This window comes from Pseudophryne corroboree, chromosome 10 (genome assembly GCF_028390025.1).
Source record: "Pseudophryne corroboree isolate aPseCor3 chromosome 10, aPseCor3.hap2, whole genome shotgun sequence".
NCBI classification, from domain to species: Eukaryota; Metazoa; Chordata; class Amphibia; order Anura; family Myobatrachidae; genus Pseudophryne; species Pseudophryne corroboree.
The window spans coordinates 365,628,516-365,649,159 of NC_086453.1; the positions used below are offsets into that span (position 1 = coordinate 365,628,516).

General features: G+C 46.5%; 1 protein-coding gene across 1 annotated transcript in view; it reads right to left on the reverse strand.

Annotated features, from left to right (window-relative positions):
* Window positions 1–1,383: 1,383 nt before the first annotated feature.
* Window positions 1,384–20,644, reverse strand: part of LOC134965384 (nicotinamide N-methyltransferase-like) — a 55,333-nt gene continuing 36,072 nt past the window's right edge. The window contains exon 5 of the mRNA XM_063941848.1: window positions 1,384–1,804. Coding sequence (XP_063797918.1) covers window positions 1,384–1,804 — 421 coding nt within the window. The remainder of the gene's footprint in view (window positions 1,805–20,644) is intronic.

Consider the following 20,644-nt stretch of genomic DNA (forward strand, 5'->3'; position numbering starts at 1 on the left):
ATGATAACCCTGTTGTCGGGATGCCAGTGCCCAGCATACTGGCACCGTGATCCCGACCGCCGGAATTCCCGCATTGGGGTGATTTCAAAAGAGCCTATTGTGGGCTCACTGTGCTCGCACGCTGTGGGCACAGTGGCTAGCTATTTATTCTCCATTTAGGGTTGTTGTGGACACCCCAAGAGGGAGAATATTTGTTGGTATCCTGGCGACCGATATCCCAGCTCCAGTATGCTAAGCACCAGGATCCCGACAGCCGATTCCTGGGTTACCGAACCACTCACAGATCACACATGAATCTCAGACTCTTTAATCAAACAGTAAACATCAAAAAAATTATGAATCACTTTATCTGTTGATCAGCTCAATATAAATGTACAGTATTCTATGTTAAAGTTTATCATATGTAAATTGACAAGAAGAACTAGTATATCTATGTCAATTTGCATCTCAGACTTACAGTAGGGGCTGATCTGAGTCACACGCTGCGGCCGCTTCTGTTGGTGTAGTTGTATCTGTGACTATATGCTAATGCGGGTAATAGCCCTTCCCCTGGTGTACAAGCTGCGTCTGACTGTGCCAGGACTGAGACGCTGACCTCGTGCATCTGTAGACGCTGTAACACCGCTCAGTACATCATTACATGTCACCATCAGTCACACCATAGACACTTACCCCAGCCCCATGCTAAGTGCAGAGTTTCCATCGAAGTGTGACTTCCAATGTGAGCGACTAAATGTCTGTGTATGCTGCTACTTTAGTAATATGCCTGCAACACTTCCATGACGCTCTCATACATACCATCCAACACTCTCCATGGTGAAGTAAGGACTTCTGCACTCAAAAAGGCAACATGGACTGGGCAAAAAGGGGGCATGGCTTCACAGGAATGATGTGATCATGAGCCACGCCCCCTGTTTTCAAGCCCACACACCGCACACCCTGCACCCATATAATTATACTTATCACTCCCCTATCCCCGCACTGGCTGCAGAGCTGCAGAAATCACTGTGAAAGTGTCCACCATGGCCATTATCCTTGTGATTTGCGCACGCACAGTAGAGATTTTCCCTGGGAACAAGGCGCAGGTGCCATGTTCCCAGAGACCTATGCATGCAGAGTAAATTAAGGCACAAAGCCAGAGTCTACTGCACTGCCAGAGAGGAGGTGTCCCACACAGAAGCTGCACACGGGCCCCATCCTCTCTGAAACCACCCCTGGGAAAACCCAATGCATTTTCAATACACTTCTAAGTGTGTCAGCGCTACATCATCTCTGTACAAACACAATCAGGATGTATACACAGTGCAATTTAGACACATGCACAGTATAAAGAAAATGCTCAACTGCACCCGACACAGCATGTGACTCAGAATCAGGCCCTTATTACTCTCTGTGAGCTGTGATAAATATAACAGCCTCATAGTCTATATGGTCAATCACTGATGTTCTTTTCTGGACTGCACAGTGATCAATGACAAATCCTTCATCAGTGAGAACTTTTATTGCAAAGTTCTCATCATATTTGAACACATGTATCTTGTCCTGCCCAATCATCGCATAAGTTGTATTTAAAATCCCCAACAATATCAGGTGTCCTTCAGGTTTTAGCAGCTTCACAAATTTTCTGAAATTCCCTATATAATCATCTTCGTCTTTGCTGATGTAATCCAAAATCCATGCACTGATGACACAGTCTGCTGGTGGGAGCACCTCCGGGTCTGTGAGATTCTCATTGTCAATGACATATTTCATGATGTTTGTTATTGCCGTCTTCAATGTCATATGTTTATCCTGACACTGGTCACTGAAATATACAAACACAATAAGGTTGACTGGGATCTAGGACTAGACATGCCGCCATATGAGAAATATAATATAGTTTTATATGGAGATTGAATGGGTGGGAAGGTATAACTTAGAGAGGCATTGTTTGTTTTCTAGAAGGGTTCCTTGAAAGTGTCTGAGATTGGACATTATTCTACATTTTCAATCAGACACCCCTTTGATCTTTCAGGTGCATTTTATATGGCAGTGGTGGGAAACAGGTGGCCATTGGATACATCTATCTGGAACACTCATCTCCTTCCAGCTCTATTCCTTTGCTCAGACTTATTCTCTGCATAAAACCCATCTAGAATCAATTATAAAGCAGAGAATAAGACTGAAGATGATCAGAGCATCAGATTTCTTTATTGCTTAGCCTCATACAATACAAGGAGTGTATGTGGATCTCAGAGCATTTGTGCCACTTTTGGGTTAGTGGATGCATTTAATGGCATGTACAATTAAGATAGGCCTGTGGGTTGGTGTGAGGGTTCTAGGCACCCTAGACAAAGATTTACATTACTGCCCTAATTCCCCAATACAATCCTTCAGTCCATTTACATAAAACCACACTTCATCTATGACAGTTGGGGTGGAGTCATTTTTCATATGCACATCCATTTATCAACTCACCCTCACAGCACCCATTAACACATTTGTAAACACTGTCAGCAACCCCTATTCTACTGCTACCCAGCACCTACTAATCCATTCACCCTGAGAATTCATTAAGCCTCTCAAACCACAAATTACCTCCTACCCAACACCCTCCCAGCACATATTAATCATTTCACTCCAAGCACACATTAATCCCCCTTACAGCAAAAATTACCCCTCCCAGCACCTATTTATCCATTCATGCTCAACACCAATTAACCCTGTTATCTAGCACTTATTAATCAATTCACCCCCACCACTCATTAACTCCTCTTCTCACAGCAGCTATTAACTTCAGTCACTCATGAAGAACCCATTAAAGGTTCCCTTACCTGCCTAGCTCTGGCTGCTTATTCAGCTCCTCATTCTTTTACAGCCTATGGGTCAGAGTTTAACAATTGGCTGTGCGAGAGGAAAGGGGAGGAAAGGGAAAGGGAAGGAGGCAGCCTCAACAGGCTGCACTTTCAGGTACCAGTGCCCTTAGGCAGCTGCCTAAACCTGCTTAATGGAAGTTTAGCCCCTATATGTGGGGGCATTTGTGTTCAGTGGTGATTTGAGGGCATGTGGAAGGATTTTAGGGATAGGGCAGTGTCTGAGTTGCATATGAAAGATAAAGAAGATAGAGGATCCAATCAGGTTCCCAACAGTTGAGATCCCATTTGTCCAAAATACTGATGCCGGAATCCCCGACACTTCTCGGAATGCCAGTGCCAACATCCCGAATGGCATCACATTCCTGGTGCCAGCACTCTGACAGCTGGGATCCTGAAAGAGTAACTGCTAGGCCACCAGAGAGTTAAGGCTGAGGGGAGGGAGGGTTAGGTTTAGGCTGTGTGCTTACCTTGCTCCTGTCAGGATCACACCATTGGGAAGCTGCAGTTGGTATTCTGACTGCTGACATCCTCACTGCCGGCATATCAAACCCAAACCAAATATATTTTCATTTTGAAATGCAAGTGGCTGATGTGGGATTGTGGAAGTTATCTGGGAATTGTTTTTTTCCCCTGAGATTAAGGGCCTAATTCAGACCTGATCGCTCGCTAGCGGTTTTTTGCAGCGCTGCGATCAGATAGTCGCCACCTACAGGGGAGTATATTTTAGCTGTGCAAGTGTGCGATCGCATCTGCAGCCAAGCGGTACAAAAAGATCTTTTGCAGTTTCTGAGTAGCCCAGGACTTACTCAGTCGCTGCGATCACTTCAGCCTGTCCAGGACTGGAATTGACGTCAGACACCCGCCCCGCAAACGCTTGGACACACCTGCATTTTTCCAACCTCACCCTTAAAATGTTCAGTTGCCACACACAAATGCCTTCTTCCTGTCAATCTTCTTGTGATCGGCTGTGCGAAAAAGATTGTTTGTCAAACCCATCGCACAGCAATGATCTGCTTTGTACCCGAGCGACGCGCCTGCATATTGCGGTGCATATGCATGCGCAGTTCTGACCTGATTGCAGCACAGAAAAAAAATCTAGCGTGCGATCAGGTCTGAATTACCCCCTAAGTGCAGTCGCTGTCCCAGATCCGCACATGCACAGGAACCTGTTCTTTACACCATATCTGTGGCTTTTGTATTTTTATTTTTAGTTCATAAATGAATTTCCTTGCTCACTTATCTAGATTTCTGTGACATCTGCTGATTACATGGTAGTATCTTTAATTATGCAGTTTGCTACTTTGACATAATGCAATAATATCTTTATCTGAAAATGTATTACATAATGTAGCCTGTTGCTGAACTTGCTGTTCCACATGTGGTATTACATTTGCTGTGATTTTTTATTACCATCTGCAGTAACCAATTCAGTATATTTTCTTATGTTTGTCCCACTTATTAAATATTAAATGGCACTATTTACACATAGAAAATGTGAATACGTTGTGACAAAATATGTAGCGTTACCGGCGGCCGGGATGCCGGCTGCCAAGATACCGACAGCGGCATCCTGGCCACCATTATGCCGGCAGCAAAGCAAGCGCTAGTCAGCCTCTTGTAGAATTGTGATGACAGATAAGAAGCACTTGGCCCATCTCATCTGCCATGTACACACACACATGCACACACACACACACACACACACACACACACACACACACACACACACACACACTAGGGTTAATTTTGGTTTGGAGCCAATTAACCAACCATTATATCTTTGGGGTGTGGGAGGAAACCGGAGCACCTGGAGGAAACTCATGCAAGTACGGGGAGAACATACAAACTCCACAAAGGGCCGCAGTGGCAATCACACCCACAACCCACTGTCCACATTAATTGAGTCTAATATCTCATTTGACAGCTGAGGTATGTCATGAACCACAAGATTAGTAGTGTCTTCCATTCAGACAAGTTGCCTTTTATGTCTCTACAGAGTTCGGAAAAATGTGCCATATGGTATCATGGTAACCACAAGAGTGACCCCACTTAACCTCGCGGTCTACCGCAGACTGCAAAGTTCCCACCATTGGATATAATGTAGCGCAGCTACGATACATTGTATCCACAGTACTCCGCCTGACTGACAGTGCAGGAGCGCACAGCCAATCAGGAGAGTGCCATGACGTGGCGCTCCCTGATTGGCTTAAGGGACCCTCTTTGACAGGAGTCATGAGGGGTTCCGACATTCGGGGAAAGGGGATCCATGTGTAAACATAGATCCCCTTTCAGTTTGTGGGTCGGGTGAGCTGTTTGTTTTTTTGCCAAGTACGTGGATTATAACTTTTAAGAAGAGGAGCGATTTACACTGGATTCTTTGTAAGAATAATTTTATTTACAGGTACCCCGTGGATTCTACTGGACAATGGGACCGAATGCTTTCGGGTCAACATAGGTAAGTATGTGTGTATGTAAGTGTGCATGTATGTGCATTAAACTTTTACTTTCACGGTGTCTGTGTTTTGTTTTTAAGTATTTTTTGTAGTAGAACTACAGGTACCAGCGGGCCCATTCCCCGCCCGCATGATGGTATTTGTTGTTCTCCAAATACCAGCTTGTGGGAGAGGCTTGCTGGGACTTGTAGTTCTGCTACAATTTTTTTTTTTTTTTTACACAAAAGGCTATCAGCCTCCCATCCACACCATGGATGGGGGGACAGCCTCGGGCTTCATCCCTGGTCCTTGGGTGGCTGGAGGGGGGTACCCCTTGATTTAAGGTGTCCCCACTCCTCCAGGGTACCCAGGCCAGGGATGACTAGTTGAGGATTTAATGCCAGGGCTGCAGGGACCAATATAAAAGTGTCCCCCAGCTGTGGCATTATCTCTCTGACTAGTGGAGCCCGGTGCTGGTGTTAAAAATACGAGGGACCCCTACATCTTTTGTCCCCCGTATTTTTGGCACCAGGACCAGAGCCCGGTGCTGGTTGTTTAAATATGGGGGAACCCCAGTCAGTTTTTTCCCTGTATTTTTACAACCAGGACTGGCTCAAAGAGCCCGAGGCTGGTTATGCTAAGGAGGGGGGACCCCACACAATTTTTTTTTACATTTTTAACACTTTATAGACTTCTTTTAAGGTACATAATGATGCCCTGCACGGATCTCACTGATCCGTCCGGGATTCATTGTGTTAAGTCCGGCAGTGTTTTACTAATCACTCCCATAAAACACTGCCTGATATTACGAATGACATCGACATCAGAAAACACGAACATTCAGAATACGACAGCATAGTAAATGAGGCGTAAAAAAAACAAAAGTTGCAAATTCACACTACCGATGTCATTCGTGTTTAATCTCCCTCCAAATCCCGACAACTACGAATCTTAGTAAATATACCCATCTGTGTCTGAGAGACACGTTGAATGCTGGAAGCAATGGAGTCTCTGTGGCTGAGAAACACTTTGAATGCTGGAAGCACTGGAGTCTCTGTGGCTGAGAGACACGTTGAATGTTGGAAGCACTGGAGTCTCTGTGGCTGAGAGACACATTAAATGCTGGAAACACTGGAGTCTCTGTGTCTGAGACACACGTTGAATGCTGGAAGCACTGGAGTCTCTGTGGCTGAGAGACACATTGAATGCTGGAAGCACTGGAGTCTCTGTGGCTGAGAGACACGTTGAATGCTGGAAGCACTGGAGTCTCTGTGGCTGAGAGACACGTTGAACGCTGGAAGCACTGGAGTCTCTGTGGCTGATAGACACGTTGAATGCTGGAAGCACTGGAGTCTCTGTGGCTGAGAGACACGTTGAATGCTGGAAGCACTGGAGTCTCTGTGGCTGAGAAACACGTTGAATGCTGGAAGCACTGGAGTCTCGGTGGCTGAGAGACACGTTGAATGTTGGAAGCACTGGAGTCTCTGTGGCTGAGAGACACGTTGAATGCTGGAAGCACTGGAGTCTCTGTGGCTGAGAGACACGTTGAATGCTGGAAGCACTGGAGTCTCTGTGGCTGAGAGACACACTGAATGCTGGAAGCACTGGAGCCTCTGTGGCTGAGAGACACGTTGAATGCTGGAAGCACTGGAGTCTCTGTGGCTGAGAGACATATTGAATGCTGGAAACACTGGAGTCTCTGTGGCTGAGAGACACGTTGAATGCTGGAAGCACTGGAGTCCCTGTGGCTGAGAAACACGTTGAATGCTGGAAGCACTGGAGTCTCTGTGGCTGAGAAACACGTTGAATGCTGGAAGCACTGGAGTCTCTGTGGCTGAGAAACACGTTGAATGCTGGAAGCACTGGAGTCTCTGTGGCTGAGAGACACGTTGAATGGTGGAAGCAATGGAGTCTCTGTGGCTGAGAGACACGTTGAATGCTGGAAGCACTGGAGTCTCTGTGGCTGAGAGACACGTTGAATGCTGGAAGCACTGGAGTCTCTGTGGCTGAGAAACACGTTGAATGCTGGAAGCACTGGAGTCTCTGTGGCTGAGAAACACGTTGAATGCTGGAAGCACTGGAGTCTCGGTGGCTGAGAGACACGTTGAATGTTGGAAGCACTGGAGTCTCTGTGGCTGAGAGACACGTTGAATGCTGGAAGCACTGGAGTCTCTGTGGCTGAGAGACACGTTGAATGCTGGAAGCACTGGAGTCTCTGTGGCTGAGAGACACACTGAATGCTGGAAGCACTGGAGCCTCTGTGGCTGAGAGACACGTTGAATGCTGGAAGCACTGGAGTCTCTGTGGCTGAGAGACACATTGAATGCTGGAAACACTGGAGTCTCTGTGGCTGAGAGACACGTTGAATGCTGGAAGCACTGGAGTCCCTGTGGCTGAGAAACACGTTGAATGCTGGAAGCACTGGAGTCTCTGTGGCTGAGAAACACGTTGAATGCTGGAAGCACTGGAGTCTCTGTGGCTGAGAAACACGTTGAATGCTGGAAGCACTGTAGTCTCTGTGGCTGAGAGACACGTTGAATGGTGGAAGCAATGGAGTCTCTGTGGCTGAGAGACACGTTGAATGCTGGAAGCACTGGAGTCTCTGTGGCTGAGAGACACGTTGAATGCTGGAAGCACTGGAGTCTCTGTGGCTGAGAAACACGTTGAATGCTGGAAGCACTGGAGTCTCTGTGGCTGAGAAACACGTTGAATGCTGGAAGCACTGGAGTCTCGGTGGCTGAGAGACACGTTGAATGTTGGAAGCACTGGAGTCTCTGTGGCTGAGAGACACGTTGAATGCTGGAAGCACTGGAGTCTCTGTGGCTGAGAGACACGTTGAATGCTGGAAGCACTGGAGTCTCTGTGGCTGAGAGACACACTGAATGCTGGAAGCACTGGAGCCTCTGTGGCTGAGAGATACGTTGAATGCTGGAAGCACTGGAGTCTCTGTGGCTGAGAGACACATTGAATGCTGGAAACACTGGAGTCTCTGTGGCTGAGAGACACGTTGAATGCTGGAAGCACTGGAGTCCCTGTGGCTGAGAAACACGTTGAATGCTGGAAGCACTGGAGTCTCTGTGGCTGAGAAACACGTTGAATGCTGGAAGCACTGGAGTCTCTGTGGCTGAGAAACACGTTGAATGCTGGAAGCACTGGAGTCTCTGTGGCTGAGAGACACGTTGAATGCTGGAAGCACTGGAGTCTCTGTGGCTGAGAGACACGTTGAATGGTGGAAGCAATGGAGTCTCTGTGGCTGAGAGACACGTTGAATGCTGGAAGCACTGGAGTCTCTGTGGCTGAGAGACACGTTGAATGCTGAAAGCACTGGAGTCTCTGTGGCTGAGAAACACGTTGAATGCTGGAAGCACTGGAGTCTCTGTGGCTGAGAGACACGTTGAATGGTGGAAGCACTGGAGTCTCTGTGGCTGAGAGACACGTTGAATGGTGGAAGCACTGGAGTCTCTGTGGCTGAGAGACATGCTGTATGCTGGAAGCACTGGAGTCTCTGTGTATGAGAGACACGTTGTATGCTGGAAGCACTGGAGTCACTGAAGCTGAAAAGAACCCATTGGATGCTAGGAGCACTGTGAGACATGAGCCTGGGGGGTAGCACAATAGCGATGATACTCAGGCACCGGGTTTTGCCTGGCATCTCCTTTTGAACCTCCCACCCTCTTCTCTGATTACGTCACTAGCCCCCTCGGGGCACGCTGGAGTCCAGGAGACGGCAGTGAGAGAGACCGCCCGGAGACCAGCACACCCAGAAGGGTAAGCACGGCTGCTGCTGCTGTGCGGTCATGACATTGCGTAAGTGAGCTGACAGTTTCCATGCAACTCTGTTTGCACTGGGCATCTTTTTTTGCTGAAATGCATCTTATTTGCATCACGATCTGAATAGTACCCATAAGCAGACACTGCTGATTAGAATGATATGTGTGTGTGCGGCTGTATCTGCATACAAAATGGTATGTTACAGTTTTTACTAGGAAAACACTGTAATATAGCATTTCATGTGCAGATACAGCCGCAGTCGCACACAGAATATAGGCATGCTGCATATCATTTTACTCAGCATAAGCTGTTTGTTGCGGCATATTCACATTGGTTTAAATAAGATGCATTTGAATGGAAAAGCTACACATAAACAAACTCATTGCTACAAGTCATGCCACGGCATGGCGTGACTAGAAGGGCTGTTTAACATGCAGGGAGGCTAGATGTGAACAGGGCAGCCAAGAGAAATCCTGGGCCCCGGTACAACAATTTTCTGGGGCCCCCTGCCCCCACTGGAGGGGGTGTTACCACAGCATGCTGAGGGCATGGCCATTCCTCTTTGGGGTGTGTCTAGCACATCAGAAGCACCCACTCACAGGAGCATGGCATGCCTCCCAGCCAGGGCAGTAGAGAGCCTGGCTGGGCTCCGGTACTTTTCAAGGGGCATAATCGAATCAAAGGGGGCATGGACCTGGGATCCCACAGGGCCCCTCTATCAGACCTGGGACCAGTTAATTTGTATCCTCTCCCCACATCTCTTGACACCACTGGATATGAGTGGACACTTCTTTATCTCCTGCACTTCTGTAAGCAAGTAATGTAACTTGTGTCACGTCCCAGTTACAGTAAGATCACACTAGAGGACTTTATCAGCTCAGTACTGTGTTCATATTTCTCTGTCTCTGATTATTCCAGTATTTCCCTGCACATTAATACAAGCTATTCCAGTTCCTGTCTGTTACTCAGTTCCCAGTTCAGTTCAACCTCGCAGCACTTAAACTTTCTCAGCAATTCTGATCCTAGTTTAGATTTACTTGAACCATTACACCACTATACCCAGCAATACCCAGCATCAAGCTAATCTGGATCCAGTCTGGGTTTTGGCCATTCCAGTCCCAGTCCGGTATCCTGAGAGGCCGGTTTCAGTCTGATCAAAGTGTTCTCTCCATTTTCCAATGTATACCTGCTCTGTACTAGGAACCCAGGCAGAGGACTGCAACCTGCATGCTGGGCACAACGTAGTCAACACTTCCTTGCCGGGGACCCTGGCAAACACCACCAGCACATTAGATGCCGCGCCTCTGCACTGGGTTAAGCCTACTCCTAGTACAGGAAAGACCATATTTCCATCCAAGGACTGTGACATAGAAGATGGTATATTGTTCTGTCTATTTTACTCTCTAATCAAGAAAAAGATAAAAGTAAAAAAGTATCAGCAATAACACTTGAATACTACAGAGAAGCCTTGTCGAGGCCTAGTGGATTAACCATATATTTATAATCTCTGAATTTGCTATTATCCTGTAGTGTTCAAGTTATTTCTGATACCCCTTGGTGTGCTGGGAGAAACTTTTTCTTTTTCTTGTTTAGAATAACCCCTCCCTTCATGCACATGAAAATTATTACTAAATTGCTTGAGCAGCTTCCATTTTATATTCCTAGTTTACTCTCTACTGTGCATCATGTACAGTAAATGGTTGTGCAGGAACTATTGGTTGCAAAGGAGCTTTCAAAAGTATAGAGCTATCAAGTCACAAAGTAGAGTGACTCTTATCATGGAGAAAGAAGGAGGATCTGACACAACAACTGATGCTATATTAGTCCTTGCCGGAAAGAGAGTTATATTTATTTAAATGAAATCGTTTTGAGAATATGCCTTATAGGATAGGGTGTGAAATATTTGGCAGAGTTATTTTATTATTGACCATTTAAGTGTCTTACAAATTATTTACCCTAGATCAGAGGTTCCCAAACGCGTTCCTCAAGGCACCCCAACAGTCCAGGATTTAAGAATATCCATGGCTCAGCACAGATGGTTAAATCAAATTGACTGAGGTGCTAATTAAGTCACCTGTGGACAAGCATGGATACATTTAAAACCTGGACTGTTGAGGTGCCTTGAGGACCGCGTTTGGGAACCTCTGCCCTAGATGTTTCCACAATACTAGCCATGGTGGGATTCAGCCAATGATAACAATACCTTTAGGCACAAAGGATAGCTTTCTGAATAATTTTGAAGAAATTAGATTTGTTTATAGTTGAAAGCATAAATCAGAACCAAGGTAAGTACATTAGAGATGTAAAAGAAGAAGAGAGTAAGTAGTTTATCAATTTCTATTAAAGGTTTATCACTTTATTGGTTTGCACTAAAATATCTCATTATTTCATTGCTAAAACAGTGAAATATAAAATAAAGGATAGTGAAAAAGAAGAGAAAAGTGTGTATGATATAAAATGATCCAATATTTACTGATATCTATTTTGGGTTTTTAAATCAATTCTATGCGAGCACAGCGGCTATTATCTCTCACAAATTATCTTGTTGCTCTTATATTCCACTAAGTCCATATGCCTATTAGTGTTCTTCAGTTTTCATAAGAGGTAACAATTGTTGCAATTGATTCCGGTGTGACAGTTTCATACACAAACTCTATCTGAAGTGTTCTATTATCACACAAGAGATGCCGCCATTAGTAATCAGCATGGGTAGCATAGCTCTGCACTTCCATGAGAGCAGGCCTGGCCATGCACCGCACATCAGATTCATGTCTGCTCGCCCACTGGTCACTGCTGCTCCATGCTGCCTGTTTCCAAAGCTTCTCACTTCTCCCCACTGAAAGGGAAATATTCCAGGATACCTTTATACAGGTATATATATATATATATATATATATAAAAGCAGATATTGTGGAGCGGTGCTCACAGCATTATTTAGGAAGAAACAAGAAGGAAACTGTTACGCACACCAGTGCTAACAGTAGTATACCGGTGTATGAACAGAGAGGGATGCAAAGCAAACGAACTTACAGACAGTATAACACAACATACACAGGAGGTGATGGAATAACTAATAAACACAAAGTGAACGGGGAAGCCCAAGGGCTCAGGAATTGGGTGTCTCCCTAGTGTCAGGAATGCTCAGATGGAATAGAGCGGACAATGAAGCGAGATGTAGTGATTTAACATGTGGAGCACCCGAAATGATGTTGCTAAGAGCAACAGAAAAAACCCCAAAGGGTTACCAACGGGTGTGGGAATAAACTCCTTGGTCAGAGATAGAAATAAAGACACAAGGAGAGTATCCACAATCCTAACCTCCACTTGCAGGGCACACGTTCAGCTTACTGCCACTAAACTGACACCTGGACGCCCTGCACAGTGAGGGAGGATTAAGCAAGCAGGTCTGAGAGTACAGCCGCAAACCTGCTGGGTTCACAGAATAGCAAAAGAACCCCAGCAGGTTAAACAACTGACTCCAGTCTTACTGCTAGGTCCGGATTGGCAGAATGAAGTACCGAATCCCAAGGCCTATTCGCAGTAAGCAACAAGTAAATACAAAGTCACACAGTACTAGCTAACTCTCTGGAACTGACTAACAAACAAAGATTCAGCAGCATTTGCCTAGCCTGAGAGGATGGTTTATATAGCAGGTGCTGTCCACGCCCCACTCAGACCTCACAGACTGTGAGCAAAAAACCAGCGCCGGATTCCCTGCCGTGCACAGAGCCTGTAATCACTACACAGTAAAAACCCGGACCGGAGTATAATCTGCGCTCAGGTTACTTCGCTAACACTTGCCTCCCGGTTGCCATGGCGACGTGGCAGCACAGAACAGGAGATCCTAACAGTACCCCCCCTCTGACGAGGGGTCAAAGAACCCCTACCACCGGGTTTATCGGGGAACTGCGAGAAGAAAGAGCGTATCAGTCTTGGGGCATGAAGATCACAACTGCGCACCCACGACCGCTCCTCCGGACCATACCCCTTCCAGTGCACCAAAAATGACAGCCGACCCCGAACCATCTTGGAGTCAAGAACCCTTTCAACCACAAACTCCCTCTGACCCCGTATCAGAAGAGGAGAAGGTCTTCCACTGGAAGAAGGATTACTAACCACCAGTTTTAAAAGGGAACAATGAAATGTTTTATTGATACCCAATGAACGGGGCAGATCTAACTGAAAAGCCACCGGATTGATAACCCTGGTGATCTTATAAGGGCCGATGAACCGGGGGCCTAACTTATGAGATGGCTGTCTCAACTTCAAAATCTTGGTGGACAACCAGACGAAGTCTCCTAATTTGAAGCTGCAGGGTCTTCTCCGCTTATCAAAAACCCTTTTGGTCACTAATGACACAGACACAAGGGCTTTCTTAACTTTCCTCCAAATACCCCTAAGGGTCAAAACCACAGATGAACCACCAGGCGTGGAATCCAGGGGGTCAAAAGAATTGGCCTTAGGATGATGCCCATACACACAAAGGAAGGGAGAGATCCCTGTAGCAGAGTGAGCCGCGTTGTTATAGGCAAACTCCGCCATGGACAGATGAGCAACCCAGTCAGTATGACACTTGGAGACATAACACCTGAGGAACTGCTCCAAGGACTGGTTCACCCTCTCAGTCTGCCCATTAGACTGTGGATGGTAGCCTGACAACAAGCTCACATAAATATGGAGATCAGAACAAAATGCCCTCCAGAATTTGGCCACAAACTGGGATCCACGGTCAGAGACCACATCAAGTGGCAACCCGTGGAGGCACACAACATGCTGCATAAATAACTCAGACAGGCGTCTGGCCGATGGCAACCCAACCAGTGGAACGAAATGCGCCATCTTCGAAAACCTGTCAACAACAACCCAAATGGCTGTCATCCCCGAGGATTTGGGCAAGTCCACCACAAAATCCATGGAAATGTGGGTCCATGGCTTAGATGGAATAGAGAGTGGATGTAATGGGCCAACAGGAGTTTTATTTCGGGCACAAACGTCACATGCCCGAACCCACTGATCCACATCCCTAGCCACCGAGGGCCACCACACCGCCCTAGACAGCAACTCCCGAGTTCTGGCAATACCCGGATGCCCTGCCGACCTCTTGGCATGGAATTCCAGGAACACTCGCTGTCTTAACCTAGGAGGCACAAACAAGAGACCTACCGGAAGGTCTGGAGGAGCCTGCTCCTGTGCTCTAAGAACTAATGACAAGAGGTCCTGGGTAATGCCCACTTTAATACATAAAGGGGACACAATGGGCAATGGCTCCTCGGTTGTCTCTTGGACAGGAGCAAAACTCTGCGAGAGCGCATCAGCCTTGATGTTTTTTGACCCAGGGCGATATGTTATCAAAAAATTAAAGCGAGCAAAAAACAAAGCCCATCGTGCCTGCCTGGCATTGAGCCGCTTCGCTGACTCTAAATATGCAAGATTCTTATGGTTGGTGAGAATTGAGACCACAAACTTAGCCCCCTCAAGCCAGTGTCTCCACTCCCCGAGTGCATCCTTTATAGCCAACAATTCCCGGTTACCCACATCATAATTCATCTCGGCAGACGAAAATTTACGGGAAAAGTAAGCACAGGGATGAAGGCGATTATCAGACACCCCCATCTGAGAGAGCACTGCCCCAATACCTATCTCAGAGGCATCCACTTCTACCACAAAAGGACGCTCTGGATCTGGGTGTCGCAGCACCTTGGCCGAGACAAATGCTCTTTTAAGATGGGCAAAGGCCGCTTTGGCCTCACAAGACCAGTGAGCAACATCCGCCCCTTTCTTAGTGAGTGCCACCAAGGGGGCCACTAAAGACGAAAATCCAGCGATAAACCGTCTATAAAAATTTGCAAAGCCCAGAAAACGCTGAAGCGCCTTCAAACTAGTGGGCTGCACCCAATCCAGGACTGCCTGTACCTTAGAACCCTCCATTTGGAAACCTTCTGAGGAGATAATATACCCTAGAAATGCGATTTGCTGGACTTCAAATTCGCACTTCTCCAGCTTCGCCCCAAGCTGGTGGTCTCTGAGTTTCTGGAGGACTAAGCGTACATGCTTCCGATGTTCCTCCAGGGAATGGGAGAAGATTAGGATGTCATCTAGATAAACAACTAAGAATCTATCCAAATATTCCCTGAGCACATCGTTCATGAATTCCTGGAAGACTGCCGGGGCATTAGAGATCCCAAAAGGCATCACCAAATATTCATAATGCCCTGAGTGGGTATTAAAGGCAGTCTTCCATTCATCCCCCTCTCTTATTCGGATTAGATTGTAAGCACCGCGTAGGTCAATCTTAGAAAAAATGGTGGCAGTACGAAGCTGGTCAAACAAAACCGAAATGAGAGGCAGTGGGTACGAGTTTTTAATCGTGATACGGTTCAATTCCCTGAAGTCGATGCAGGGTCGCAAAGAACCGTCCTTTTTACCCACGAAGAAGAACCCCGACCCAACTGGGGACTGTGAGGGTCTGATAAATCCCTTAGCCAAGTTCTCCTGAATGTACTCTGTCATAGCCTGAGTCTCAGGACGTGACAGGGAGTACAACCTGCTCTTGGGAAGCTTAGCATCCGTCAACAAATCAATGGCACAGTCACAGTGGCGATGGGGAGGTAGTACCTCCGCAACTTTTTTGGAGAACACATCCGCAAAATCTGCTTAACATCCTGGCAATCCTGGCAAACTTAGCTGCGAGAGCCTGACTGGAAGGCTCAAGCAACTCCTGAAACAATCACTACCCCAAATAAGAATCTCCCCAGAGATCCTGTCAAATTGAGGGTTATGGGCCCTTAACCAGGGTAACCCCAAAACCAATGGGGCAAAAGAACAGACAGTCACATAGAAAGACAATTTTTCAGAGTGTGTGGCTCCAATAAACAAAGGAATTTGGCTGGTGCAGGAGGTAATTTTACCCTGGGACAATGGTTCCCCATTTAACCCACAGATCTCAATCTCTGATGCCAAAGGTACTGAGGGAACAGAGTGTTCTAGGGCAAATTGACGGTCCATGAAAACCCCATTGGCCCCACTGTCAACAAAGGCCTCAGTCTTGACAGTTTGACCGAGGATCTCCAAAGTCACCAGAATGAGAAAAGTCTTTTTGGGAAATTCTGACTTCTGGCCTGAGAGGATATTTCCCATCACCCTCAGGCTCTGAAGTTTTCCGGCTTTTCTGGGCATGATACTACAACATGACCTTTATTCCCACAGTACAAACACAAACCCTGCTGTCTCCTCCGCGTCTTCTCACGCGAGGAGAGGCGGGTAGCCCCAATCTGCATAGGCTCCTCGGAATATTCCTCAGAGTCTGAGGTTTCCTTGGGAAAAAAGGAAACTGCAGTCTCCCTTTCAAGCCTACGCTCTCTCAGCCGTCTATCCACCCGGATGGATAACTGCATGAGCTGATCTAAGCTATCAGGCGAGGCATATTGTACCAGTTGGTCCTTTATCTGGTCAGAAAGGCCCCTTCGGTACTGGTTTCTCAGGGCTGGGTCATTCCACTGGGTATCATGAGCCAACCTCCGAAACTCCGTACTATAAACCTCAGCTGGCCGTCGCCCTTGCTTAAGGACCGTAATCTGAGCCTCGGCTGAAGCCATCTTGTCAGGGTCATCATACAAAATGCCCAGTGCCGTAAAAAAAACATCAACACTTTTAAGCGACGGACAGTCAGGCTGCAACCCATATGCCCAGACCTGTGGGTCTCCTTGTAGCAAGGAAATCACCATGCCCACCCGCTGAATCTCCGACCCAGAAGACTGGGGCCTAAGCCTGAAATATAGCTTACAGCTCTCCTTGAAACAAAAGAACTGCTAGCGATCTCCAGAAAAACGATCAAGGAGATTTACTTTCGGCTCCTTAACCCCTAAACTTGCCGCTGCTGCTGCGGGAGCTCCGCTAGCGGCCTGCGGGGTGTTCATTTTAATGGACATCTCATTAAATTGTCGAGTCAGGACCTGCACCTGATCGACCACCTGTTGCAAAGTATTTTGAGGGGTATGCTCCATATTCCCACAAAATTTCAACAGGAGTATGGCTGCTGAATATGTTACGCACACCAGTGCTAACAGGAGTATACCGGTGTATGAACAGAGAGGGATGCAAAGCAAACGAACTTACAGACAGTATAACACAACATACACAGGAGGTGATGGAATAACTAATAAACACAAAGTGAACGGGGAAGCCCAAGGGCTCAGGAATTGGGTGTCTCCCTAGTGTCAGGAATGCTCAGATGGAATAGAGCGGACAATGAAGCGAGATGTAGTGATTTAACATGTGGAGCACCCGAAATGATGTTGCTAAGAGCAACAGAAAAAACCTCAAAGGGTTACCAACGGGTGTGGGAATAAACTCCTTGGTCAGAGATAGAAATAAAGACACAAGGAGAGTATCCACAATCCTAACCCCCACTTGCAGGGCACAGGTTCAGCTTACTGCCACTAAACTGACACCTGGACGCCCTGCACAGTGAGGGAGGATTAAGCAAGCAGGTCTGAGAGTACAGCCGCAAACCTGCTGGGTTCACAGAATAGCAAAAGAACCCCAGCAGGTTAAACAACTGACTCCTGTCTTACTGCTAGGTCCGGATTGGCAGAATGAAGTACCGAATCCCAAGGCCTATTCGCAGTAAGCAACAAGTAAATACAAAGTCACACAGTACTAGCTAACTCTCTGGAACTGACTAACAAACAAAGATTCAGCAGCATTTGCCTTGCCTGAGAGGATGGTTTATATAGCAGGTGCTGTCCACGCCCCACTCAGACCTCACAGACTGTGAGCAAAAAAACAGCGCCGGATTCCCTGCCGTGCACAGAGCCTGTAATCACTACACAGTAAAAACCCGAACCGGAGTATAAGCTGCGCTCAGGTTACTTCGCTAACACTTGCCTCCCGGTTGCCATGGCGACGTGGCAGCACAGAACAGGAGATCCTAACAGAAACTATATAGAGAAACCTTGAGTTTAGTTATTTCTTTCTAAATAATATTGTGAGTGCCGCTCCACAATATCTGCTTATACAAATTTCACTGAGGGCACCCGGCTACATTGAACCAGAGGAAAGGAGAGTGCCGAGTGCCGGAAGTATGTATATGTGTATATATATATATATATAATATATATATATATATACAAAGATACTCACTTCTCAAGCGATGCAGAAAAAGTAAACAATCCAGCACTCACGTGTAGATGAAAAGAAAAATAGGATTTATTCCTTAACCAAACGGCATGTGGAAGTACAGCAAATACAGCAAACACAGCCCGACAGCTGTTTCAACTGACTGGTCTTCCTCAGGGGTTAACTACACTGTTCTCAGAGTATGCATATAAACCTAAAATGGCGCCAAAATCAACACAGAAGCGTCATGACGTGGGCGGAGACAGAACAGGACATGCCTAATGCATCTCCTCCTCCCGCTCCGTGATGCTGGTAACCAAGGTACACAAACCCAGCGCTGTGCTTAGCAACGGCTCCAAAACACGGCATAAAAAGCAGCGGGTGGTCTCAGCAGCCTGGCTGTTGAAGGGAAACCCCACACGAAGCACAATGCCCGGTCCATTGTGGTATTAAGTGAGTGATGTACAACACCCAGTATTCCCAGACCGTCGCTAGAGCTGGTACTGACTGGGCTCAACATTGCTTCGTTTCCAAGATCGGCCGGAATTGGACGTTTGCCAGTGTGGTGTGGCTGTAAATATCACTAAACCAGCAAATATTTTGTGCTGGGGAACCTCATACAGGCTGCTGGATTTTGGTGCTACTAAATTGTGAACACCAAAGGTGGAAGACAGAAAAGACGGTTTTGACCAAGAGGTCCTTGAGATTCGGTCCTCGTCTATAAGCAAATCTTGGTATTGAAGATAAGACTTTTTTCAATATTGGATCACTGGAGATCAAGTGCCAATGTTCTCTGATTCGGTAACGAATAAAGGCTGATGCCGTGGTGAACATACAGATGTGTCCACAATTATCTTGACTAGTTTTCTGAGCCAAGTCACAACATGATTTATTAGCATAAATTCTTCATCTATTGTTCTCAACTGCAATACAATACAGAGAACAATACAGCAGGGGATTATGTCATTACAGCAGGGGATTAAGTCTGACTGGCCAGTCACAGTTAACCTTAAAAGTTGAGCCTATCCCGATCTTTATTGGTAGGGTCAGTCTTTGCATGTAGAAGTTCAGTTCTGTTGAGTTTCTCAGTCCTAGATAAAGCATTGTCAATTTCGTTCTTAGAGTACCCTCTGTTCAAGAATCTCTGGCACATAGATGCCAGGGCCCCTGGTAATTCAGTTGGGTTAGAGGTGATGCGTATCACCCTCAGCAATTGGGAGAAAGGCAAACCCTTTTTCAAAGGTGCTGGATGAAAGCAGGAATGTAATAAAAGAGTAGTGATGAGCGGGTTCGGTTCGTCGGAATCCGAATCCCCCCGAACTTCACCCTTTTTACACGGCTCCGAGGCAGACTCGGATCCTCCCGCCTTGCTCGGTTAACCCGAGCGTGCCCAAACGTCGTCATCCCGCTGTCGGATTCTCACGAGACTCGGATTCTATATAAAGCCGCGCGTTGCCACTATTTTTCACTCGTGCATTGGAAATGATAGTGCGAGGACGTGGCTGGTGTCCTCTCACTTTGTTTCAGGGGGCTGCAGTGCAAATATCTTTATTCTGGGGACCAGCAGTATTATAGGAGGAGTACAGTGAAGAGTTTTGCTGACCAGTGACCAGTATTATACGTTGTCTGCCTGAAAAACGCTCCATATCTGTGCTTAGTGTGCTGCATATATTTGTGCTCACACTGCTTTATTGTGGGTACTGGGGACCACCAGTATATTATATAGAAGGAGTACAGTGCAGAGTTTTGCTGACCAGTGACCACCAGTATACGTTGTCTGCCTGAAAAACGGTCCATACCTGTGCTCAGTGTGCTGCATATATCTGTGCTCACACTGCTTTATTGTGGGTACTGGTTACCACCAGTATATTATATAGGAGGAGTACAGTACAGAGTTTTGATGACCAGTGACCACCAGTATTATACGTTGTCTGCCTGAAAAACGCTCCATATCTGTGCTGCATTGTAGTATATAGTAGGAGTACAGTGCATAATTTTGCTGACCACCAGTATATAATATATAGCAGTACGGTACAGTAGGTCACTGCTCTACCTACCTCTGTGTCATCAAGTATACTATCCATCCATACCTGTGGTGCATTTCAGTTTTGCACAGTTTGCTGACCACCAGTATATAATATATAGCAGTACGGTACAGTAGGCCACTGCTCTACCTACCTTAGTGTCGTCAAGTATACTATCCATCCATACCTGTGGTGCATTTCAGTTGTGCGCAGTATATATAGTAGTAGGCCATTGCTATTGATACTGGCATATAATTCCACACATTAAAAAATGGAGAATAAAAATGTGGAGGGTAAAATAGGGAAAGTTCAAGATCCACTTCCACCTTGTGCTGAAGCTGCTGCCACTAGTCATGGCCGAGACGATGAAATGCCATCAACATCGTCTGCCAAGGCCGATGCCCAATGTCATAGTAGAGAGCATGTAGAATCCAAGAAACAAAAG